Source organism: Quercus lobata, chromosome 8 (genome assembly GCF_001633185.2).
Source record: "Quercus lobata isolate SW786 chromosome 8, ValleyOak3.0 Primary Assembly, whole genome shotgun sequence".
Classification (NCBI taxonomy): domain Eukaryota; kingdom Viridiplantae; phylum Streptophyta; class Magnoliopsida; order Fagales; family Fagaceae; genus Quercus; species Quercus lobata.
Genome location: NC_044911.1, coordinates 47,898,621 through 47,924,643, shown reverse-complemented (window position 1 = coordinate 47,924,643; position 26,023 = coordinate 47,898,621). Strand labels below are relative to the sequence as shown.

Below are 26,023 nucleotides of genomic sequence, written 5' to 3'. Positions count from 1 at the left end.
AAGCCCAGGAAGATTTGCCTGACAAAGGCTCAACCATCGTCCCTCAGTTATGGCGAGGCGTTACATAAACAAATAACGGTCTTCAACATCGTTGGAAGATCATTCTATCCATTTAATACCTTATGTAGGCGTTACGAATCCTACAATGATTTGACCATCAAAGCAAGGCCAACGCCTAGGAAGAGAGATCCTATATATGCCCATTGAGAAACCCTGCAAAAAAGGTACACAAAAAGAATTCTAAAAAATACTCATATTACTCTCTTTCCAAGTGCTAGCTATTCTAACTTTGGCATTGGAGGCTCTGTGGCAGGCGCCACACCGGTGTCCTAATTTCCTTTTTGACTTGTCTCTAGATCAGGTTAGCTCGTGGACAATCCCCGTCTGGACGAATCTCTTTACTGACGATCCCAGCATCATCAATTTGGCGCTGTCTGTGGGGACAGTATTATTCAACACGTGATTTGTCCCAATTAACTCACAAGTCCAGATGGAATCCAACACTAGCCCAGATCCTGCCGCGTTGGCTCTACAAATTCAGTCACTCGCAGCCACTGTGGAGGAACTTACCAGGCAAAACCAGGAGATGAGGCAGCGGTTGCAATAGGAAGATAACCGTACAAACGTCAATAAGGATGATGATGAAGACAGTAACAAGAGACGAACTAGCACCCTAGAAGAGGCGAGCTCAGATCTCCTTAGGGAGATGAGGAAAGAGATGGATGAATTGAGAAAATCCATCAAAGGGAAGATGAACCAAAGCTTAGAAAGGATAGTCAGGAAGACGGATTCACCTTTCACCGTGGCGGTCCAAGAGTGCCCGGTGCCCTCCAAGTTTCGTCTACCACAACTAGAGCCCTTCGACGGGCTGAAAGACCCACTGGATCACTTGAATACCTTCAGGACGACTTTGGGTCTTCAACAACCCCCTAACGAGATTTTGTGCTGCTCTTTTCCCACCACCCTCAAAGGAACAGCCAGGGAGTGGTTCAACAAGTTGCCAATGTCATCCATTGATAACTTCGAGCAGCTAAGTAGTTCCTTTGTCCGTCATTTTGTTGGCAGGCAATGTCCAAAAAGGATTGTTGACCATTTGCTCACCATCAAACAAGGAGAGAATGAACCATTGAGGTCTTATGTAACACACTTCACCCGAGGAATGCTGGAAGTAGACGGGGCAGATGATAAGGTACAACTCACGACCTCCAAGGTAGGGTTGAAGTCCAGAGATTTCGTGGCTTCCTTGGCCAAAAATCCCCCCAAGATGATGGCCGAGGCATTATTGAAAGCACAAAAGTATATGAATGCTGAAGAAGCATTGGAAGCCATTGATGGAGCAAAAAAAAGCAAGGAAAAGAAGAAAGAGAAGGAGGATGATCAGAGAGGACAAAAAAGAGATCGAGCTGATCGACAGAATGACGAAGGAAACAGACGGAGGGAGGACAAAAACCCTCGTCCAATGAAGTTCACATCGTTAGTGATGCCTGTTGACCAGATTCTGATGGAAATAAGAGACGAACCATCTCTTAAATGGCCAAGGCCACTCCATTCATCGCCTAGTCTACGCGACAAGAGGAAATACTGTCGTTTTCACAAAGACATGGGCATTACACAGAGGATTGTAGAGATCTGAAGGAGCAGATTGAAGAACTTATACGGAAAGGAAAACTGCAACAATATGTGAAAATGGGAGATTTCAGCAAATACAGCCAGAAAGGTCAGCACGGGGACTCAAAGAGGGACGAAGACCGCCTATCGCCTCGTCCACGGAATGCATTAGGGGAAATAAAAACTATTACAGGGGGACCAACCACAGGGGGATCATTCAGATCCTTCAGGAAGTCACACCAAAGGCAGGTAAATAGTGTTCACAGTCTACCTCCTCTGAAGCAAAGACGGACGAACTAAGACATGTACTTTTCAAAAGAAGATGCAAGGGGTATAAAGCAACCTCATGATGACCCACTGGTCATTATGATCATGATCGAGGGGTTCAATACGAGGAGGGTTCTGGTAGACAGTTGGAGCTCGGGTGACATTATTTACCTTTCCTCCTTCCAGCAACTAAAGCTAGACCCAAAAAAGCTTCGTCCTTTCGAGTCCCCCCTCGTCAGTTTCAGTGGAGACAAGGTATACCCCAGGGGGATAATGATGTTGACAGCCACTACCGGCTCATACCCCCTTTAGGTAACCAACCAGCACAATTTCTTGGTGGTAGACTCACCCTCGTCCTACAATGTGATAATAGGACGACCTACGCTCAACCGCTGGAAGGTTGCTACTTCCACATACTGTTTGAAGGTAAAATTTCCAACAGAACAGGGGGTCGGTGAGATAAAAGGAGACCAGGTATTGGCAAGAGAGTGTTACCAGGCCGTCCTGGCCTCAAAAGAGAATCATATGTGGACAGTCGAGGAAAAAACACCAGAGATTGTTGAGAAGCTAGAAACGATAGAGTTGGTTGAAGGAAGTCCAGCGAAGACGACCTAAATAGGGACGAATCTAAGTCCCAGGACGAAGGAAAGGATCATCAACTTCTTAAAAGATAAGCTCGATGTATTTGCTTGGAGCCACGAGGATATGCCAGGGATCCCAGCAAGCCTCATCCAGTATCGCCTGAATGTTGACTCGAAGAAGAAGCCCATCTAGCAGAGAAGAAGAGTCTTTGTCCCCGAACGAAACAAAGCAGTAATGGAGGAAGTAAATAAATTGCTTGCTGCCAATTTTATTCGGGAAGTTCACTACCCTGAGTGGTTGGCCAACGTGGTCATAGTCAAGAAAGCAAACAGGAAGTGGAGAATGTGTGTCGATTTCACAGATCTTAATCAAGCCTGCTCGAAGGAAAATTTTCCCTTGCCCAGAATTGATTAGCTGGTAGACTCCACTGCCGGACATAAACTTCTCACGTTCATGGACGCATTTTCCGGATATAACCAGATACAAATGGCTGAGGAAGATCAAGAAAAAATTGCCTTTATCACCAGTCAGGGGCTCTACTACTACCAGGTCATGCCTTTTAGACTCAAGAACGCAGGGGCCACCTATCAAAGGTTGGTGAACCAGATGTTCAAGAAACAGATCGGGAGAAACGTGGAGGTATACGTTGATGATATGCTCGTTAAGAGCAAAGAGGAAGAGGACCACTTGGATGACCTCAAAGAGATGTTCAACACGCTCAGACAGCACAACATGAAGGTGAACCCGTCCAAATGTGTTTTCGGGGTTTCCTCAGGGAAATTCCTCGGGTTTATGGTGTCGCAAAGGGGAATTGAAGCAAACCTCGAGAAAGTCAAGGCCATCCTCGAAATGTCTTTGCTAAAGACGATCAAAGAAGTACAATCCCTCACAGGAAGAGTAGCAGCTCTCAATAGGTTTGTCTCTAAGGCCACAGGTAAGGCTGTCCAGATTCATCCGGTAACCCGATCCACCCGAAAAACCGACCGGAACCAACCCGAATCCGGCCGACCCGACTGCTTCGGCGGATCGGCACCACCAGAAACTGATTCCGACGGGTTGGTTTCGGTATTCCTCCTCTAAAACCCGAAAAACCCGAACCGACCGAAAGATTTCCAGATTCCGGCCAAAATTTCCAGATCTTAGCGAGAATTTCCAGTTTCCGGTGAGAATTTTCCAGAATTCGGTAAGAATTTTCCAGAATCCGGCGAAAAAACCCAGATTCCGGCGACATTTCCCTTAGATCCAGTAAGATTTTGACCGGATCTTGCGAAATCTCATCAAATCCAGTTAGATTTTCGCCAGATCTAAGGGAAATATCGCCGGAATCTGGAAAACTATCGCCGGAATCTGGGTTTCTTCGCATGATCTGTGTTTTTTTATCGTTTTTTCGCCGTCTTCTCAGATCTACGACTCCGACCGACCCGCCCACCATCCGTTCATAATATGAACCGCCCGACTCGATTACTCAGCGGGTCGGCGGTGGGTGCATTTTTTCCCCCACTCGATTCCGGCGGGTCGGTTCTGGGTTGGGCACAAATCCGACCCGGACCGACCCGTGGACAGCCCTAGCCACAGGCAAATGCCTTCCCTTCTTCAAGACTTTGAAGAAAGCGTTTGCCTGGACGGAGGAGTGTGAAACAGCGTTTTAAGAGTTGAAGCACTACCTGAGCAATCCCCTACTCTTAAGTCTGTCCAAAGAAGGCGAAGACTTATTCTTGTACTTAGCAGTATCTCTCATGGCAATCAGTGTAGCGTTGATCAGAGAAGAAAACAGGTTGCAACTTCCTGTATACTATGTCAGCCAGGCTCTCTAGGGTACCGAGGCGCGATATCCTCGCATAGAGAAGATCACCTTCGCCCTAATAGTGGCTTCAAGAAAACTTCATCCATACTTCCAAGCTAATCCTATCATAGTAATGACAGACCAGCTAATCAAAAAAGCGATGAACAAACCCGAGGCCGCAGGATGAATGGCACAATGGGCTATCGAACTCAGCTAGTTCGACATAGAATACCGTCCATGAATAGCCATAAAAGCTCAGGTGTTGGCTGATTTCATAGCAGAATTCACCACCCCCGAGAACACTGGCGACCAAGAAGACCTTTGGATGATAAACACTGACGGATCGTCCACTCAGAAAGGAGGCGGAGCATGCGTTGTTATTACTTCCCCTGAAAAAGACATTCTCAAGTATGGGGTCCAACTCAAATTCCCTATAACTAATAATGAAGCAGAGTACGAGGCCTTGCTGACAGGACTAAGAATAGCTTGTGCTCAAGAGCGACTCACAGCTCGTCATAGGGCAAGTTAAAGGAGATTTCGAAGCAAAAGAGACGAGAATGCAGAAATACCTCAAATTGACGAACCAGCTGGTAAGTACCTTTCATCACGCGGAGTTTGTTCAGATCCCACGGGAACAGAATGTAGAAGCTGACGAGGTAGCACGAAGTGCCTCAGCAGACAACCAGGATAAAATGAATGATTGGAGGATGGAAGAACAAGACTCTCCCATCATCAAAGAGTTTCAAACTTTCCCCGTGCATACACGCTCGGGATGGACGGATCCCATTTTATCGTTCCTTAGAGATGGATGATTACCACCAAATCCTGAAAAAGCCAGAAAGGTTCAAAAATGAGTTGCCCGGTTCACAATACTGAATAACGAACTTTACAAAAGGGGCTTCTCCTAGCCCTACCTGAGATGTTTAGAAGAAGACGAGGCCAGATATGTCCTGGAGGAGGTACACAGGGGACTCTGCGGAGATCACATAGGGCATAAGTCGCTTGTGAGGAAGATCATGAGGGCAGGTTATTTTTGGCCCATGATGCGGCAAGACGCAGCGGAGTTCGTGAAGAGATGTGACAGTTGCTAGAGGTATGGGAATGTTCAACGAGTCCCTGGGGAAAAAATGACGACCATCTCCTCACCCTGGCCGTTTGCACAATAGGGGATCAACATCATGGGCCCCCTACCACAGGGAAAAAGACAGATGAAGTTCCTACTCGTCGCAATTGACTACTTCACGAAGTGGGTCGAAGCAGAGGCTCTTGCAACGATCACCAAGGCAAAGGTACAAAATTTTGTATGGAAAAATATTATTTGCAGGTTCGGGATACCAAGGATGATCATTTCAGACAATGGTCGTCAGTTCGATAGCCACGGATTCAGATCGTTTGCTCGAGCCTAGGCATCAAAAACAAATACTCATCACCAGGACATCCTCAGGCCAATGGACAGACGTAAGTAACCAACCGAACCTTGCTCAAGATTATCAAGTCCCGGTTGATGGGGGCAAAGGGAGCATGACTCGAGGAATTGCCGAGTGTCTTGTGGGCTTACAGGACGACGGCATGAACACCAACAGGAGAAACACCCTTCAATCTAACATACGACACCGAAGTAGTCATCCCAGTTGAGGTAGGACTTACTAGCCTCAAGAGAGAGTTCTTTGACAAACAACGCAACGACGATCAACTGAAGCTGAACCTCAATTACCTAGACGAAGTCAGAGACCAAGCCTCCCAAAGAATGGCCAAGTACCAGCAAAAGATGGCTGAATACTACAATCAGAGAGTAAAACTAAAAAGATTCAGCATCGGGGATCTAGTACTCTGGAAGGTGACACATGCAACAAAAGATCCAGCGCAAGGCAAGCTCGGTCTGACCTGGGAAGGACCCTACAGAGCGTCCATTATTCATGACAGGATAGTTACCACCTAGAAGACTTAGATGGAAAAAGGCTACCTCGTCCCTGGAATGTTGAACATCTAAAGAAGTATTATGAAAAAGGAATCATAGCCTGATTGTATAATTTAATTTCGAACTCTTTAACACAAGTCATGTAATAAATGATTATTTAGAGTTTTGTAAGTTGTTATTCAGCATCTCACGAGCATTATCCAGCAGTTCGTGCGCTCTAATTATCTCCTTCTCAAGAGACCAAAAAGGTCGTCCAAACAGAAAAACGATAAGATTCCTTAAATGGATGTACATCGTCCAAACCAAAGAGACGATAAGATTCCTTAAATGGATGTATGTCGTCCAAACCAAAAAGACGATAAGATTCCTTAAATGGATGTAAGTCGTCTAAACCAAAAAGACGATGATACTCCTCGAACGGATGAACATCGATAAGATTCATTAAATGGGTGGATATCGTCCAGATACGGACGAAGAGAGTACTTCAACAAAAATCCTCTAAGTCCACATAAGGACGAAAAGAGTATTTAAACAAAAATCCTCTAAGTCCACATAAGGACGAAAAGAGTATTTAAACAAAAAGCCTCTAAGTCCCCGCAAGGATGAAAAGAGTATTTTTCCTCTGAGTCCCCATAAGGACGGAAAGAGTACGTAAATGAAGATTCTCCAAGTCCCCATAAGGTCGAAGAAAAGGCATCTACAATTGAAACGAAATACCAAAAAACATATCACATATAAAGAGATGCAAATTGTTCGAAAGCACCAAGACATACCAGGCATAAAAATATTGTTCGCCCAAAAGCCCAAAAACATATAGGGCACAAAAAAAGAAAAGAAAAAAAAGGGGTGTCTTGGAAAGTGAAGCCTGGTTAAGCCAGAGGTGTGTCGTCGCCACCCTTGTCAGCCTTAGAAGGATCCTCACCAGAAGCCTGAACAGCTTGGGCCGTCTCGTCCGCCTCAATTTCCTTATCAACGGCTTCAAAATCCAAGTTTTCCAGATCGGTTCCAAGTCTGTGCTTCATTAAATACCTCCTCAGTAGTTCAAAACCCTTAAAGTACCACTGGAACAAAATAGTATTATATTTCTCTGTCGTCTGGAAAGCAAGGACGGCCTTAGCAATTGCAACTTCCATCCTCTGGTTGGCCGACACGAGTTCGTCCTTCTGCTTCGTTAATAGTTTCTCAGCTCCAAGTTGCTCGATCAGGACTTTAACTTGCTCCTTGGAGGTATTATGAGCGTCCATAGCAGCAATCAAATCTCTCTGCAACCTCGAAGCTTCAGCCTCCAAAGCCTCCACTTTCGAAGTGGCCATGACTGCCTTCTCCTTGTTCGCCAAAAATTGTGTAGTAAGGTGCACCGTCTCTCCCAACACCTAATAGTAAAGAATTCCATCAAAACTTGAATCAACAAAGAAAGAAATAATAGAGTAAGGGGAAAATTACTTGGACGAGCTTGTGAACATGTTAGCTCACCATCTCGTGGGAAGGCACAAGGGAAATCTCCTTCATTGCTTCAGGAGTTAAGAGCTCATTTGCTCGAGTCATGGTTGCCTCAGCATCAGCCCAAATGGTGGAGCCCACTTTCTTCTTGCCCTTATACCCTGTTTTTTGCTTCTTCGGGGTAGGGACCTTTTCAATGGAAATGGCAGGAGAAGCTATCCGTCCCTCGTCTAAAGTGGGGGTGGACGAACCCCTTTCAGCCACCTCTTTCTCTCTTTCTTTTTCCTTGTCAGTTATCCTTAATGTTTTTTGGCCAATACTTGAAAGAGGTTCATTCTTCTTCACCTTAATTTTGGCGTACATATCCTTGTTAAATTTGCTTGTCATCTCTGCACCAAAAAGGAAGAAAGAAAAATGGATGATCGCGCGCGTCAAGATGACTCACATTTCCTCTGCTCTCGGTCAATTGCTTGAAGGACGTAGAGTGAAGGCTCAGGACCTAGACAATGACGGGCCAATGTGCGCGGATCAACTAGCTCATCGAAATTGTCAATCGTCCTTGTGTACTTAATGGCCTCCTGAACTCTTTCTTCAAACTGGCTCTCAAGATCAGGGCGCTCCTTCACTAAAAAAAAAAAAAAAAAAACAAAAGAATTGTAAGAAGGACGATCAAAATCAGCCAGAGTACTAAGAAAAGAGGCTTAAAAGGCAAACGCACCAATATGAGGGGTCTCCCATCGGCGCAGCAACCTAGGGACATTCCCCCAAAAGTCGTCGGACAAAGTCTCCCAACCATCGCCCAAAACAAAGAAATATTTGGACTTCCAATAACGGAAGGACGAGGGAAGATCAACTACAAGATGGGATCTCCTGTCCCAGGGAACAAACTCATAATATCCAAACTCCTTGGACTCTTTTTGGCGGTAGAGGTAGGTGAACTCGTTGAGAGTGATCATGTCTCCATCCGCTATGGTCATCCAGATCACCATACAGCTTATGACGATCCTCCAGGAGTTCGGCATAAACTGCCCGGGGGCAATTTGTAGGTGATCTAAGAGTTCCATAATGAATGGGTGAACGGGAAACCTTAGGCCACACGAAAAAGCAGCTTCATAAAACCAAACTTCACCATGGGCAAAGGCACAAGCCTTCTTGCCCTTCCTAAGTAGACGAGCCCTAGTTTCATCAGGAAATTGGAATCTATCCCTAAACTTATTAAAGACATCCAGCTTCAAGGTACACTTTTCTTTGAGAGCGTGAAAGGGACGGGATGTTGTAGAGGTAGAAGGAAGAATGGACAAAGACAGAGGAACGGAGGTGGCCGTGTCCCTAACAGCCCCATCCGCGACCACACTAGAAGACGAATCGCTCTCCTGACCACTCGATCCCAACTCGGACCCCATATCTTCCCCCCTAAGAACCCCACGGACTGATTTAAACCAAGACAAAGACTGATGCAACAAAGGGTACAAATCACCTAAGGCTAAATCAAGGCCACTATCCCCTACAACGAAACCCCCAATTTGTGGGTATTGGTCTCTAGAAGAATTTACCAGCCCCCCCAAGCGAGCGAAAAGAAAGGCAATGGAGGGAGAGATATTCCTAAATTTAGTATAATCCACCATTCAGGAGAGTTACGCAATCCCAAAACGGAAAATAAGAATGCGAAAGAGAAGAACACAGAACAGCCAAAAAGAGAAAAAGCATAGAAATAGGCAAACGTACCTGAAAATAAGGAGGAAAACCAAATAGGGTGGAGCGAAATGCGCAGCAGCAACAGTAAACTCAGAGAAATCAGACACAGAGAAAGTGGAGAGAAAGGATGGAAGTCAGAGATGTCAAATGCAAAAGGAAAGTGAAAAGATGAAAAAAATAAAAGAGTTAAAAGGTTTGCCTTGAAAAATGCGAGAAACTGAAAAGGCAATCACCAAAAACGAGAACTGCTCACTGATCAGAAAAGGACACGTGGCCACAATGCATGCCACGCTGCCATAAGACCATAAATGCGGAGAACATAATCCCAAGCGTCAGAAAAATTTTCAAAAAAAAAAAAAGGGACCTCTCGTATTCCCTGGACCATCCGAATTGAGGACGATCACGGAATAGGGGGGCAGCTGATGGTCCTGAAAATATATTCGTCCACCATAGAAGGACGATACTGGAATCAGCCAAGCCCAGGAAGATCTGCTTGACAAAGACTCAACCATCGTCCCTCAGTTATGGTGAGGCGTTACATAAACAAATAACGGTCTTCAGCACCGTTGGAAGATCATTCTGTCCATTTAATACCTCACGTAGGCGTTACGAATCTTGCAATGATTCGACCATCAAAGCAAGGCCAACGGCTAGGAAGAGAGATCCTATATATGCCCATTGAGAAAGCCCGCAAAAAAGGTGCACAAAAAGAATTCTCAAAAACACTCATATTACTCTCTTCCCAAGTGCTAGCTATTCAAACTTTGGCATCGGAGGCTCTGTGGCAAGCGCCACACCGGTGTCCTAATTTCCTTTTTGACTTGTCTTTGGATCAGGTTAACTCGTGGACGATCCCCGTCTGGACGAATCTCTTTACTGACAATCCCAGCATCATCAAATTTTTTATTTTTTAATTTTTAAAAAACATTATATTTTTATTAAAAAAATTGTGTATGGATCGACACATTATTTAAAGAAAAAGAAAAAAAAAGTACAAAAACCCAACAGATGTGGAAATACTTTAAAAAAAAAAAAAAACCTTTCAAAAGAGATTAAAAAAAAAAATCAAACAAACGAATGAGAAGAGATAGAAGGAAAAGACAAAATCAAAGAATTGGAAGAAAAAGACTAAAATTCAAAGAAGAGGAAAAAGAAAAAAGAAGGAGAAGCACGTTGTAAGAGGCATTTTCATCCAAAAAAAAACCCAAACAATTTGCAACCCATTTTCTCTCTAGTTTTCTCTTGATTTAGGGAGAAAATATTTTGATAGGATGAGGAGAATACACCTAGGTCACACTAGTTTTCCCTCTTAAAATCATTTTCTCCCCCTTTTCTCTCTCCCCTTTTCATTCCCCCCTAAAATCTACTTAACCAAACGAACTATTAGGGTCTGTTTGGTTGGAGAGGTGGAAAAGTAGGAAGATAGAAAATGATAGGAGGATGGAAAAGTGGGAGGATAGAAAAAATTTTAATTTTCCTCATTTTTGTTAGTGGAAAAGTGGAGGGATGAAAAAAGAGAGTTTGTATAAATTTACGCATATAAACTTGTTAAAAAATGATCAATTAAAATAAAAAAAGTGATAAACAACCCAAAAAAAAAAATCAATCACCTAAATTTATTAAAAAATAAAAATCATGTCCAGAAAAAAAAATCACATCTAAACCAAAAAAAAAAAAAAAAAAATATGAGCACCGGACAAAGCCTGCCCAGTAAATCAAAAGAAAAAAGAATAAAAGAAGAAGAAGAGGCAACGTCCAGTAGGAAAAAAAAAAAAAGTGAAGAAGAGTAATGTGGACAAAGCCCATTTACAACGGTACATGGGCATTTTCGTCCAAAAATGATGCCCTATTTCTCCCTTCAGTTTTTTCCATATTTTAGGGAGAAAACTTTTTGGTGGGCCCGAGAAGAAAACACTTAGACTCCATTTATTTTCCTTCCTCCCACCAACCAAACACATTTCAAAAAAGTTTTCATTTCCATTTTCTCTCCAAAGTTTTCCATCCACCCTATTTTACCTCCAAACAAACACATCATTGTTAAAAAATGATGCTCAATTAAAACCAAAAAAGTAATAAACAACCCAAAAAAAATCAATCACCTAAATTTATTAAAAAATAAAAATCAAGTCCAGAAAAAAATCACATCTAAACAAAAATAAAAAATAAAAACAAAAACAAAAAAACACAAAAGAAAAAAAAAGAATATGAGCACTGGACGAAGCCTGCCCAATAAATCAAAAGAAAAGAAGAAGAGGCAATGTCCAGGAGGAAAAAAAAAGAATAGAAAAAAAAAAAGAGTGAAGAATAGTAATGTGGACAAAGCCCCATTTGCAACTGTACATGGGCATTTTAGTCCAAAAATGATGCCCAATTTTTCCCTTCAGTTTTCTCTCTGTTTTAGGGAGAAAACTTTTTGGTGGTCCGAGAATAAAACACTTAGACTCCATTTATTTTTCTTCCTCCCCACCAACCAAACACATTCCAAAAAAGTTTTCTTTCCCATTTCCTTTCCAAAGTTTTCCATTTACCCTATTTCACCTCCAAACAAACACACTTTAGCGCTAATTTTGCAAGAAAAGAAAAGAGAATGAGGGGACATAGGAGAGAGGAGAGAGAAAACAAAAGTGGCCCAATTGGTGCCACCTTTGCTGCAAAATTTGTCCCATGCCCATTGTTTGCTTGGTTTCCGAATACGGAGAGAAAAAAAATCATACACATATAATAGTAACTATATAATGCAATTGAAGATGCATCTTCACAATATCTTTAATATGTAAGCACTAACATAAAAAAATTACAATATATGAGCATATATTTTTTACAAATTAATCACATATACAAATATAATAAATTTATTTTCCAATTAATAAACACAAGCATAATAAAAATTATAAAGTGATACTTTATAGTGACTCAAGATGCTTACTACAATTGTGATACCAAGTGAAGGATTGTAAGAACTATAGAGTGACACTTAAAAAAAAAAATCATAAATAAACAAAAACTAACAACACTACAAAATAATAAAATTCATTAATAGTACATATTATAGTTTATTATGCTAAATATCAAACATAACCTAAAATGCTCATGGTCCTAACCATGATGAAATCAAAAGAAACTCAAATAAATGATTTATTAAGCTAAATTCAGGATAATAATAATAATGTTAAAATCATACCCACATTTTCTCTCTCCTCTCTCCATTTCTGGGTACCGGGCAAACATATGGGCAGGAGTCAAATTTGGGCAGCAAAAGCAGCACTCCTATGTCCCCCCATTTACTCTGCTATCTCTTGCAAAATCGGCACAAGACAAGGGTGCCATTTTTCTAAGCAATTCAACACCTAGGGTTTGCATCTCTTCTCATTTAACTAGAAAGACCATACAGTGTACGTAAAGTCACTCGTATTTAAGCTATATTTTGCCAAAAGAAAAGACTCTATTATTTGTATTTTTTTTTCCACGTTATGTAGTTTTCTTGAGAACGTTCCACTTTGAAAGTTTAGTCAAAGTGAAATTATCCTATCTTCTTTTTTCATTCATTTTTTCTTAAATGGGTTTGATATATGTGTGTATAATAATATTTATGAAAAAAATATCTGTGATTTTCTTTGAGAAGAAAGAATAGCCACTTCCATAAAATTCAAGGGGGATGTTTGTTAAAATTTCTTATATGGGTCTTTAATGGTACACCCAATATTTTTGGAGGTATTATGGAGCTAATGTTCAAAAGTGATGTAAGTAGCCGAGTGTGACAAAATTACTACCTGTGACCATGTTACTGCCTATCAAAAATGACAAAAAAAGAAAAAAAGAAAAAAAAAAAAAGGTATAATATGACGTGACAGAACCTATCATCAGATTTGATATAAACACTATCTTGTTTGACCTTATCACAATCTAAAATGAAAAAAAAAATAAATAAAAAATACTAGAAAAATGTGGAGCTACTTCTCAATATGATGTGAGTAACCAAAATATGTGACAAAGTTACTATATATTTAGCCTTGTCATTAGTTAATGTGTCATAACTAAAATGAAAATGTTAAAATGAATAAATACAAATACAAGATAAAATATGGAATGAATAAATTTGTCTACATATAAGGTGGGCTTCTATTAATGAAAAGATGACAAATGGTCACTTGAGAGGGTCTAGTCACTTGGAAAAGTAATTTGATTCAAGTAGTAGAAACAAGAAAAGATAAAAGAAGACTTAAAAATAACACTAGTAGAAGTAATAAAAATGAACATGTTAATTATGAAATTAACAAAAAGTATGATTTTGGATAAGATCAATAGAATAGTGGAAAAGAATGTGTCTAACCCAAATGAATTTGTTAAGAACCAATAGCCAACTCAAAATTTTGGGACTAAAGTTTGTTGTTGTTATAGGAAAGAATGCAAGAAACACATTAAAGCTCAATTAAATTTGAAAAATCTATCTACACTTGTATAAATGAGTGATAAAGGTCTAAAGCTTTTATTGGAAGTGACAAGAAATGCATGTTCAATAATTATTTTAGGCATTTAATATATATATTTATATATGTATGTATGTATGTATGTGTTGGAAATAAAGGAGAGGTAATACCAGAATTTTCTTTGAAAATTACACAATTTGATTTTACCAAAAGAGGTGGCAGAGATGAGACATGGATCAAGTCACTGTTTTGAGACAAATCGTGCCGTCTACTGCATATTCGATGTAGTTAAACAAATAGTTTTTGCACATTGTCCCCAGGATACAACAGCCCAACCACCTTTGCTGATTATCCTTGCAAGCCTACACTGCTCGTAGGATATAAGCTCTCTATAGTACTTTCTTTTCCCATAAAATTTTGTAAAAGATAGAATATTTTTGTGAGTAGTAAGAAACAATAGATGGTAAGTGTTTAAGACAATAAAAAATTGTTTTTGAAAAGTCTACAACTTTTTAATTCAAAAAATAAGAATGTGTATGTCTGAAACTTTTATTTCTTTCCATATATATAGAACCAGACATGTTGCTTGTCCTTAGCCAAAAGATAAAACGTTTGATATCAATTAAATAGTTATAAAGATATTGAAATTAATATATATAATCAATAGCCTTCTATATATATATATATATATAATATAATATAACCGGATATCAAAGTTGTCTTAGCCAAACTTTGTACGTTGAGAACAAAAGGAAAGGATCATAATGCCATGCATTTAATGGCCCATTATTATAATACATTTTCAAAAGTTTCTGAATATATGTTACAAAAAATTGCTAGCTGTTTGACCGCTTTCCATTAAACCAAATAGTAACCATTTGTGTACATATGGTAACTTATTATAATATAAAATAATTTAGTAATAGTTGTACATTTAAGTGCTAAATTTTTTTTCATATATGGCGTTATTATGTCATATTTAAATAAGAACGTTTGAATACAAAACGTTTAGAATGGGAAGTATATATTTGTAATAAAACCAAATATGCTGGCAATTATGGTATAAATAGCACGTTAATATTCATAAGTTTCCTGATTAAAACCATTGACAAAAGCTATTCAAATTTTGAATTATATTTGAATTTCAAAATTAGCAATCAACGTATTTGATATTAAGGGATAATTGATACACATAAATGAGTATAATATTTTTATAAAAATATCCAACAATATGTATGTATGTATGTATCATTCCTCTTATAGTGTCGATCCTATAGTATGTAGGATCTATATCCCGTAACAGGGAGGGTGCATATATAGGATGCATTAGATAATTTTCTAGTGCCCCTACCAAAAAAATAATTATAAAGACCAAAAGAAGCTATCTGTAGGAGACAAACTTCTATGCAATATGCGTACACAATAGTTTTCTAATTTCTCTCTCTGAAGGAAGAAACAACATATATATGAGATATGCCTATACATGCAGGTGATACACACTACAGAGGACTAGCAGCATTCAAATCCTTAAAAGTGAGTTCCCAATTCACTAATCAATGTACAGAATTTCAGATGTGTGCAAGTGCACACACAACACAGTTTTTGGCTTGTGGCCTGGACATTGGACAAATAATTTTGCTGACTGGCAGTAGATCAGCAAGAAGCATTATTTCAAGGCACATATATAGAATCAGGAGACATGGATATCATTTGAAGGAGACTGGAATTTGAAAATGTTTCCTCTAGTGCAGGAACCCTCTTGCTACCTCCATCAATGCTTTCTTTAGTAATATGTACCAATTCCCTTGCAACATCGATCATACCAAGTTTGCCATCTGCACCAAACAAGAAGCACCTCGTTGCAAGGTCTGCAACAATCTCTATTTGCTCCCTGCGAAAAGGCGGTTGCTCATGATAGTAAAGGAGTGGATCCACAATCTCTTCTAGCTTTCCACTCCTCATTTTTTGCAAAGCTACAGTTGGCATGTCTAGGTGATTTGAGCCTGCAATAATCTCAAGAAGCAGCATACCCATGTCATAAACATCATTTTTGTGCAAACAACATGAACCTTCATAGCTGTTATACAAATCAGCCCCATTCCTAAGGCTTGAGCTAAGTAGACCAAACCCAGCAATCTTCACAGAAAAATCTTGGTCTAAAAAAATGTAACCGGATTGGAGATGATGGTGGAAGATAGGAGGAGAAATTTCATACTGCAGGAATGCAAGAACACTAGCTGTTTCAGCAGCAATGTGCAGTCTTTTGTACCAGTCAAGACTAATACTATGTTCTCTCCTTTGATGTAAATGTTCCTCCAAGGTACCATTTGCGGGATACTCATAGAGAACTAGTGGGTTGTAGCCAGAGTCAATACAACATCCAAGGAGGCGGGCCGTATTCCTGTGTTGAACTGCAGATAAAACCTCAATTTGGGATAGAACTTGAAGCAAGTCTCTTTCATTGTCACATTGTAATTTATGCACAGCTATGTGCAATCCATCCCCAAGAACCCCAGCATAGATTGTTCCATTACTACTGTCTACAAGTTTCTGAGCCTCTTCAAACCCTTTGGTGGCTTGGTCTAGCTCATGGTAAGCGAATAATCGAGTTGTACAAGCTTTCCGGAATGAGATGGTGCTGTGAAAGTAACCCTTATCTGGGTCATATTTCCCCTGCTTTACAGGCCGCTTAAGTAGATAAAAAATTGCTATCAAGGAGGCGATTATGAAAACTGTTGCAAGAACTCCTGCATGTTTAGGATGCCATTATGTTAAACTCTCAGGGACTAGAAATATTAGAGAAATTCAAGACTGACCATGTCCCATTTATCTAAAATGGAAAATGATGAGATGAATGTACAATTACCAAAATTATTCTAACATCCAAGTTGCATTTAGCCATTTACTGTGTGGGTAAGGATAATTTTCAATAACATATATTGCAGTTTTTATTGAGACAAAATCTTCAAACCACCATTCATATGAAAATTGTAAGTCACATAGGGTCCAATTCTTGATTACACACCAGCTATAATAATCGCTTTCCTTTCACCATGTCCTTTGGTATAGCAGTCACTCCCATGTACTTCCTGTCCATCCTTGATGCATGCTGTCAAAGACATTCATAGAAGTGAATATCATAGTTATATAAGTGTCTTTAGCAGTTTCAGTGACACCAACCTTGTGACATATACCAAATTCAAGCAAGAAGAGCCCAATTCAAAGATGTGCACTTTCAAATGATTCAGTGCCCTTGAACTTGAATATTGAAGTAATAGCTTATTGTTATTAAATTTTACATTGATTTATTTTTAAATATCTTTTCTTTTTCTAAGCAAATTTGAAGGAGAAGACTGATGAGACCCACTGATTTATGTAAATATAATTTGATTGGGTGAGCTATCACATTAAGCCAAATGAGTGAATTCACCTGATAACTGTTTGCATTAGCTCAATTGGTAGTACATAATTAGAACATGTTAATTGGATGATATCATGTTTGCAATTCCCTTTCTAAAGGTGCAGACTTTTATCCTGCTGTATGGTTAAGTACTTCAGAATTTGAGATTAAAGCTAACAGAACAACTTCCAAGAATTTTGAACTGCTTTCGGTACACAATGTAGTTCAGAATGGCCCACACAACATATAGATAAAATGAAAACTACCTCATTCCTTATTGCTTCAAGAAACGCGGTACTCTAGGGAAAGCAACAGTCCCAACTATGGCTTATGAAAGGCCTGATGAGTGATGTCTATTACTAGTGAATCACCAACGAAAAGAATATAAACTTTACCTCTAGAGTCTGTTTAGATACCTCCATATTACAGAAGATTGAAAACTGAAAACACTATAGTAAAATAATTTTTAAATGTGTAAATAGTACTGTGGGATCCAATTTTAAATTAAAATTTGTGTTTGGATGACTTTTGTGGGTCTGTGAATAGTACCATGAGACTCACATTTTTTCAGCAAAACGCACAAATGCTGGGCTGAAATGCTTCCCAAATGCACATCGTGTATTTGGATATTCCTTATTACTGAAAACAGAAAATACTGTAGCAAAATAATTTTTAAATATGTGGATAGTATCGTAGAACTCAGTTTTGAAGTTTTTTTTGCTAAAAAAATACTTACGAGTTCTGTAAATAGTGCACGAGATCCACTAAAAGACGTGGAAGACAACCGAAAAGTGCTTTTTAGGTTATTCAAACATACACCTAAAAAAACTTAATACTGTTGCAGACCTCATGATGACTGATGAGCATTTGTCTAAAAGATAATGATATATAATAATGATGTGAGTGGGATGCAACGACTATGAATAGTGCTGCATCTCTCGCTATATCCTTATCTTCATACATCCCAACTGAAAATAGAATCAAAAGATCAATCTTAGGATGCTCTGCACCTTTGTTATGGGTACTACCACTTTCAGAGCCACTCAAACACATTATACTGACCGAAAGATCTATAGATGATTATTGCAACAAAACAAAGCCACTAAACACAATTAGTGGTCAGATTTCTCTTAATATAGGAAGGTTAAATTACTAAGTTGATCTTTTTATAACTCCCCAGTTCAATTTGGTCCTTTTACTATGGATTGTACCAATTCAGTCCCTAAAATATTGATTGTGTCAATTCCATCATTTAATTTTTAAAATCAAGTCAATTTTAAGACAGATAATTCATTTAATATTGTAAGTTTTTAGCATAGAGCAAACCTCATCATGAAATTGACTTGATTTTTTAGGAGTTAAAGGGGCAAAATTGACACAATTAATAGTTAAGAGACCAAAATAAAATTTATCCTTTCAAGTTTTTAGTTGAGAGCAAACTCAATTAGAGATTAAGGAGCAAATTTTACACAATCAAATAGTTAAGGGGACCAAATTAAACTTTATCCAATAGTTGTAGGGCCAAATTACTAATTTAACCATTCCAGAACCACCTTATTCAGAGCCACCCAAACACATCCACTGACTGGAAGTGGAAGATCTATAGGATTATTGCAACAAACCAAACACATCTGATGCATAAAATGAAGTTTAATTCTCATCCAATTTCAAAGAAGTGCTATATAAAATGTGCAAAATATGACCATAAAAATTCAAAGAACTACTCACACTTCAAGCACCCTGCTCCATTAGCAAATCCATTGCCTACAAACCCATCCTCACACAGGCACCTCACCCCTGCTTGAACTGCTGTAGCATTGACAATGTCTGCATTGCTAGCACAAGCTCCACTAGATAAATTTCTTGGAATAGCCCATTCCAACTTAACTCCACGCTTACCTGAATTAGTCCCTCGCAGAACAGCCCAACTTGAGAACCCTCTGCAACCAAACTTGGAAAATCCCGAAAACCCATCTCCAACATGCCATATACTATGATCAGAGAGTGGGTAGCAACAACCAGTACCACCATCACTGCCATCACAACCAGGCAAGTCAATTGTTTCGCATTCTGCTTTACACAAAGAAGAATCCTCACAGTCATACAAGCCAATCACATTATCAACCGACACGGCAAAGTTATCACTTTTAGCAAAACTGAATGAGTGTAAGTCATTATACCGACGACAAGAAGAGAGACCTGGAAAATCCACTAGCACACCATCAGAGAAGAATTCAAGAACCCGGTAGCTCTCAGAGCCAATGTTGAGAAAAAGGGTGGTGAAGTTTTGGCAAGAGAGACGAAAAGCACTAAAAGGTACAGAGCCACATGAAGTGTTCAAGTGAAATGGAAATGGGATATGATCAAAGCTCCCACATTTTTCATTACATTGATTTAGAAGCAAAAGGGTTTGTAGCTCTTGGTGGTGGTGTTGTGGTTCTATAAGAGAGTGAGATAAAGGTAGTTGGTTAAGAAGCCTGAGGAGAAACAAGGAAGCAAAGAATAGAGTTAACATTTGCAGTGAAAGGTTTGGCTGCAGAGAATATTTTGGAAGGAAAGGTAGTAAGGTAGTAAGGTAGTAAAGGAGAGAATACGTACATGGCCTTTTTGTTGCTGTGGTTGAATAAGATAGTTTTTGAATAATATAGTGCTAAGTAGTAAGAGACATATATTACTCACAGTACATATCTCTAACAAAAAGAGCAAACATATGACTCTATGATTTGGCGTGTCAGATGATAGAGACTCACAAACACAATCAAGGATGAAGGGAGAAAGATAACGTGGCGAGATCAGAGATGAAGTAGGGTATTGAGGAGGAGCATATAGAAGTTAGGGAAGGGTGAGAAGATTGGTCTGTGAAATGGGCTACAGTTTGTACGATATGGGATGGTGTGCTCTATGTGAGCATGGGCGCCGATGTGCGAGTTTTTTTGAGTTTTTCAACTCATTTCGGTGACTCTTTATATATAAACAATTTGCATGGGCCTAGTTTATATAAAAATTTGCATGGCTTTCGAGATTTACATACATAATATATATATAACCAAGTACTATCATACAAAAAACAAAATTATATTATGTAGTTTGAGAATTACGGAATGTCAGATCTGTAATCTGAGTTGTGTTAATATATGTATATATCTTGAAAATACTAATCTGCTGCTGCTACAAATTAGAGAGCTCCTCAAGCTCCAAGACCACGCGTGGTGGCTACTCTTTTAACCTTCTTTATTATTATTATTTTTTTCTCTTTTTGGGGGCTTTGGTTTGTACTTTGTATATGTGCCTATATGGATACTTTTCTAAATAACTCCCTTATTAAGTCACTGTGCAGTGACATTTGTGCTCAGGCAACGTGTGGATGTGGAAAACAATATCAATATATATGGGTATGCCATGCATCTTCTTGCTACTGTTGTGAGTCTTGTGACCTTTGTGTTGGGATGCCAAACTTGCCGGGTCATGTGGCGTAATAGCTCATGCTCACCAATTTTAGCGTGAACAAAAAAATTGAATCCCTGCAAGTTGTTGTTTAGTTGAACTTTATAGCTCAGTCATGAGACATTTCTTTATGTGCAAAAAGTTTGAGATGAGATTCTTAAGACCCACGGTATTATTATTATTATTATTTTTATAAAATTGAAATCAAATAATTGACCAAGTTTTTAATTAATTCCATTCGTGTCAAATGTTGGATTATAAAATGTAGTCTCTCTTAACTCTATGATGAGGATAAAAAATGAAAATAAATAAAGAATGGATATTGATTTCTTTTGTTTGGTAGAAAAAGAGAAGGATGAATTATGGTGTGTATATATAATTTTAATATTCATTAGTTTTTATATTACAAAAAATAACATGAAGGACTTAGTTGTTAAGTGACAATTAAGCTTAAAATGAGAATCGGAATTTAAGATCTCTTACTCTGATATCAAGTTAAACCAATTATTTTAAAAGTTTAAGTTATTGAAATATGGTAAATTTAATCATTTAATTAACCATACACTTTTAACAAAGCTCAAAATTAACTACGCAATTATTCTATTCGAATCTATGTTATTTTGAAAATTGCTTAATTCATGTAATCTTTAATTTTTATTAAAAATTAAAGAATAACAAAATAGTTAAAGAATAAAATTATCTTTTTCCTTTTGCCTCTTTTATATTTTTATTTTTTACTTTCACTAATATACCCATCTCTCTCTTTCATACGTTAGAAGCAATGATTTTGTGTGGTAACCCAATGAGGGGGAGGGTGATTTCGTTTCGTGCGGGTTAAGTGTAACGGGTCTCCTACTCTCCTTGTCTTGTGTAAAACCGACCCATATCAAATCCAAACTTGACTCAGACCTTTATTGTCGACAAAAGATGCCAATTCATGGAGGGAAAGTGGGTAATTGCTAGATGGTTGGACCTTAATTGTTATGACTTTTGGGTAGTAAAGAGGACGGTGGCAGTGTCATTGTTGACAAGGCACTTGACTGTGTGGACTTATATGGTGAGAGGCGATGTAATGTAATCAAAGTCCATCCATCTCTAAATGACATAGCATATCAATATAAGACATCCTCACAATAAAGGTTTAAAAAAGATTCCCCAAAAGTACAATTTAATAAAGTCATCCTCACAATAAAGGTTTGAAAAAAATTTCCAACTCTTAATATCTAAAAAATGTAATTAATTAAATTTCCAAGTGATCTAAACTCCTCAAATTTAAGCACAAACAAAAATCCTAATAAAATAAACTCCCAATATATATATATATATATATATATATTATTTAAACTTCTAATACATATATAAAATTCCCCAAAAGTAACTGTGTGCTTCAAATCTCAATGATAGTCCACTGTCCACTTGAAGGCAATAATAATCATGTCCAAAATATCTCTTATGACTTGAGTAACTAATGTTGTGAATATTGAAATGATAGTAAGAAGAAAGTCCCACACCACTAAATGAGAGAAATAATATAGGTCAATATAATGGTATAAATAGAATCCAAATTGCCACAAAAGAATTATCAATATAATTAAACTATAACAATCGAAAACAATGGTACATGATAGTAATGCAAGCAAAAAAAGATAAGGTACGATGATCTTAAACGGGTATGAAATAAAAGAATTAACTTATTGATCCAAGTTTGCTCAGAGTTTACATATTAACACAATAAATTGTGATTGTTATATTCATGATCTAATTCTAGCACCATATCCTATGTATTAGGCCACAGGTAGGACCAACATCCCATTCATTGGCCCTTGGGAGAGGGTCACATAAATTTTCATAACCATTGTTCCACTGGCATCAGCTTCGACGACACCACGTATAAAAATAAGGGTCCAATTAACAGATGCTCTAATACATTTGTTAATTGATAACTTTATAAAATTTTTAATATCACTTTTATGAAAAATGTAAAAAATTGCCATAAAAGTTAGTGACTTTTTTCTCATAAAAAGTTTCTAAAAATGGTCTATTAATAAATATCCTTAGGTCATGCGTTAACTTTTCCATAAAAGTAATGAAATCTGGATCACATGTATTGGCCGGCCCCAAGGGTGCGCTTAAAATAATTCATGGGCTATAAATCGCAAGTAGGATTTGTTGAAGTATAGTTTAATATAAAAATAATGTGTAATTTATTTCTCCTTTAATTTCTAAGTCAAAATTTAACCATAAATTTTTGTCATTTATGGATTTTATTTGAGAGTTATAATCCTATTAAACTCATATTTTCCATTATTTCATATTTAGTGGCCAATTTAATCCTTGTGTAACTAACCAATTCACTAGGTTTACAAATAGGTCCTCTTCCTCCACTTATTAGGGAGCCACATACTATTAGTCTAATCTCTCTTATTCTTTGTATTTGTCACTCTCATTCTTTACAAAATATTTAGTAGTGTTTTTCTATAACTATGTGACCTGGACATAAATTAGAGAACTATTTTATAACTTACAATCTTACTTACTAGTGAAGACTAGTAAGATAATGGCAAGGGTGGTCAATCCGTTGTATCTTGGAGATGGCGTGTTCAAAATGTTTACTTCATTGGTTGATAAAATACCCCATAATTGGTGCGTATTATCTCAAGAGAGCATCACTGTTTTGCACCTCAATTTGGTCAACCTCAAACTCATGGAGTTGTCGATAACAATTAATATTTCATTTTATAAGACATGTTGAAGTACCGGGGAGGTAATATTTCATTTTATAGACTTAACTGATAGTCCTGTTTTTTTTTTTTTAAAGTTTCTCTGTCAATAGAGAAGGGAGACTTTGAACTCTTATCTCTTTGTCAGTAGAATTAGCTGTTCCTTTTTGGTAGAAGTTTGTTCCCTAAGGTAACAGAGTTACTTGTAGCGCTAGTGGGGTCTGTTTGTTTTTGGGGTTTGGGAAACACTGATAGCTAGGATGGACAATCTTATGAACAACTGGCGAAACTTATCGCTAAACGACAGGGAAGGAGGAAAATTAGCAGTGAAAAGGGATAGAGCATCACATGAGCAAACAATAGTGGCAAAATTCCTAACGAAGAGAGCCTTGAATACTGATGCAGTCATCAGAACTTTCAGTCCACTTTGGCGTTCACGGAACGGGTTTTAGGTCCGTTGCGCTGAGGACCACATTCTGTTGTTTGTGTTTGACAATCCGGAGGAGGTCGAAAAAATATTGGCAAGCGAACCATGGAGCTTTGATAGACATTTGGTCGTTCTACAGAAACTGGATAAGGCAGTCCCAGTACATGAAATGCCATTAAATACGGTGTCGCTGTGGGTGCAAGTTCACAACATTCCGATGGGTTTCTTGAACAGGGGAGTAGCTGAGGATTTATGCGATACAATGGGGACAGTGGATCGCAATGCGAGTGATAGGGAGGTTAACCGAGGCAGTTTTATCCGTGTTTGGGTGCGAGTGGATATTTCTCTACCTCTTTGCAGGGGACGAGTTCTATCCATAGAAGACGGTGATGATCATTGGGTGACATTCAAATATGAACGTCTCCTTAACATATGCTACTAGTGTGGGTGTTTGGATCACTCGGACAAAGATTGTGATAGATGGCTGGAGAGTGAAGGCACGCTTAAAGAAAACGATCGGATGTATGGAGCGTGGATTAGAGCAGCCTTTGCTCCGGCGAGTCGCAAGACAGTGGTGGTGGTGTCGGGGTTTTATGAAGATAAAAAGGGAAAGCAATCAAAGCCAACCAAACCGGTGCCTGGGAAAGATTCAACGCTGGCGTCAGAAACAGGGGCAGCCGTTACAGAATCAGTGCAGGGGGCGGAGACAGTTACAGAAGAAGCAGAGGAGCAAATTATGGGCTCATTGATTGCACCGGATTCATTAAGTGCTGAAACGGCTAAGGGAGACAATCACGGAATTAAAGGAGCTTTATTAGATGAGCAGATTTTGGAGATAGACAGAGAGTTAAATGGGATCGGATTTTCAGGGGATGAAATAAGCGGAATTAATGTTGCTAATAAAAGGGCTGATCTGGACGAGCAGCATAATAAGGAGGGAAAAAATGAAGGCGGCGCTGGGTTTGCAACAGGAAAGGGTGCTGAGCACGTGCCAAACTTAAGTGGAAGCCCTAATATTACTAAGGCAATACTCCAACCCGATGTGTGTGGACAAATTTCTGGCAGTGCACGTAGTGGGCAGAATGCTACAAGAACATGGATTAGGATAACTAGAAAGGCCAAAGATTTGAATGATGAAGGAAAAGGAAGGATTGAGCATAGCATCAAACGGTCTTTTATGGAAGTGGATGGGTGTGAGGGGCAGAAGAAAAGGAGGTTGGCTCCTTCGAAGATCAAAACAAATTTACCAGTGGTGGAGGCTGAGTGTCAGCCCCGCCAAGAGCAATGAATCTCCTATGTTGGAACTGTCGGGGGCTTGGGAACCTCCAGACAGAACAAGAGCTTGGGGATTTGATCCGGGCACAAGATCCCTCAGTCGTGTTCTTAGCCGAAACATGGCTTGATAAAGCAAGGCTAGCAGAGATACGTATTAAGTTGAAACTTGGTGGTATGATTGAAGTATGTCGGGAAACAAGAGGAGGAGGTATTGTAATTTTTTGGAAAAAGGATGTCGATTTTTCTCTAGGCACCTTTTCTCCAAACCATATCGATGGCATTTTGAACAAAGGAAAGGAGGATGAATGGAGGTTTACAGGGTTTTATGGGGAGCCAGAAACACATAATCATCATATATCATGGACTTGCCTACGGAGACTAAAGAATAGGAATGCAATCCCTTGGTTGTGTGCAGGTGATTTCAATGAAATTACACGCAGTCATGAAAAAAAAGGAGGAAGACTGAGGCCTGAAAGACAAATGGGTGATTTTAGGGATGTCCTTGATGAGTGTGGATTCAGAGATCTTGGTTTTGTGGGAGGCAAATACACATGGTGTAATGGCCATCCGGATGGTTTCACTATTTGGGAAAGACTTGATAGAGCGGTAGTAACGATGGAGTGGATCGAAAAATTTCTTGCCACTAAAGTGATGCACTTGGAGTGTGGCTCATCGGACCATAAACCTATTCTTATTTGTTTGAATGGGATACCAAAAATCCGACAGAAACCATGGCAGTTTGAACACATGTGGATGGGGGAAGAAGGATGCAAGGACGTAGTTGAAGAAGCATGGGTACATGAAACTACTGGGCATGCCATGGCTCGGGTTGAAGGCAAAATAGGGCGTTGTCAATCCAAACTGACATGGTGGAGTAGGCTGGCTATTGGAAATATAACTCGGCAATTAAAGGAAAAAAAGGTGCAGCTTCGTAAGGCTGAAGAAGCAGCTATTGTTGGGAAATCCATGAGTAGGGTATTTCGGCTTAAGAGGGGGATCAATGATCTTCTATCCAAGGAGGAAAAAATGTGGCGGCA

The 26,023-nt window shown here is 38.9% G+C and overlaps 2 protein-coding genes across 2 annotated transcripts; one reads left to right on the top strand and one right to left on the bottom strand.

Annotated features, from left to right (window-relative positions):
• Positions 1-718: 718 nt before the first annotated feature.
• LOC115956991 lies at positions 719-1,633 on the top strand. The gene has a single exon (XM_031075244.1). The coding sequence runs from the start codon at positions 719-721 to the stop codon at positions 1,631-1,633; it is 915 nt and encodes a 304-aa protein (XP_030931104.1).
• A 13,633-nt stretch (positions 1,634-15,266) lies between these two features.
• On the bottom strand, positions 15,267-19,755 carry LOC115954529 (probably inactive receptor-like protein kinase At2g46850). Its single transcript, XM_031072401.1, has 3 exons — positions 18,849-19,755; positions 16,746-16,829; positions 15,267-16,467 (listed from the first exon to the last, which is right to left on the bottom strand). Exons 1-3 carry the CDS (start codon positions 19,633-19,635, stop codon positions 15,392-15,394), a joined length of 1,947 nt encoding a protein of 648 aa, XP_030928261.1. The 5' UTR covers positions 19,636-19,755; the 3' UTR covers positions 15,267-15,391.
• Positions 19,756-26,023: the final 6,268 nt, after the last annotated feature.

Bases quoted from the DNA above. Each gene is read 5' to 3' on its own strand.
- LOC115956991 (XM_031075244.1), top strand. From the start codon at position 719: ATGGATGAATTGAGAAAATCCATCAAAGGGAAGATGAACCAAAGCTTA.
- LOC115954529 (XM_031072401.1), bottom strand. From the start codon at position 19,635: ATGTTAACTCTATTCTTTGCTTCCTTGTTTCTCCTCAGGCTTCTTAAC. The intron at 16,830-18,848 runs GTGAGTAGTTCT...TGTCTTTGACAG, and splicing joins TGGAGCAGGGTGCTTGAAGT to CATGCATCAAGGATGGACAG. The intron at 16,468-16,745 runs GTGTGTAATCAA...CTAAACATGCAG, and splicing joins GAAAGCGATTATTATAGCTG to GAGTTCTTGCAACAGTTTTC.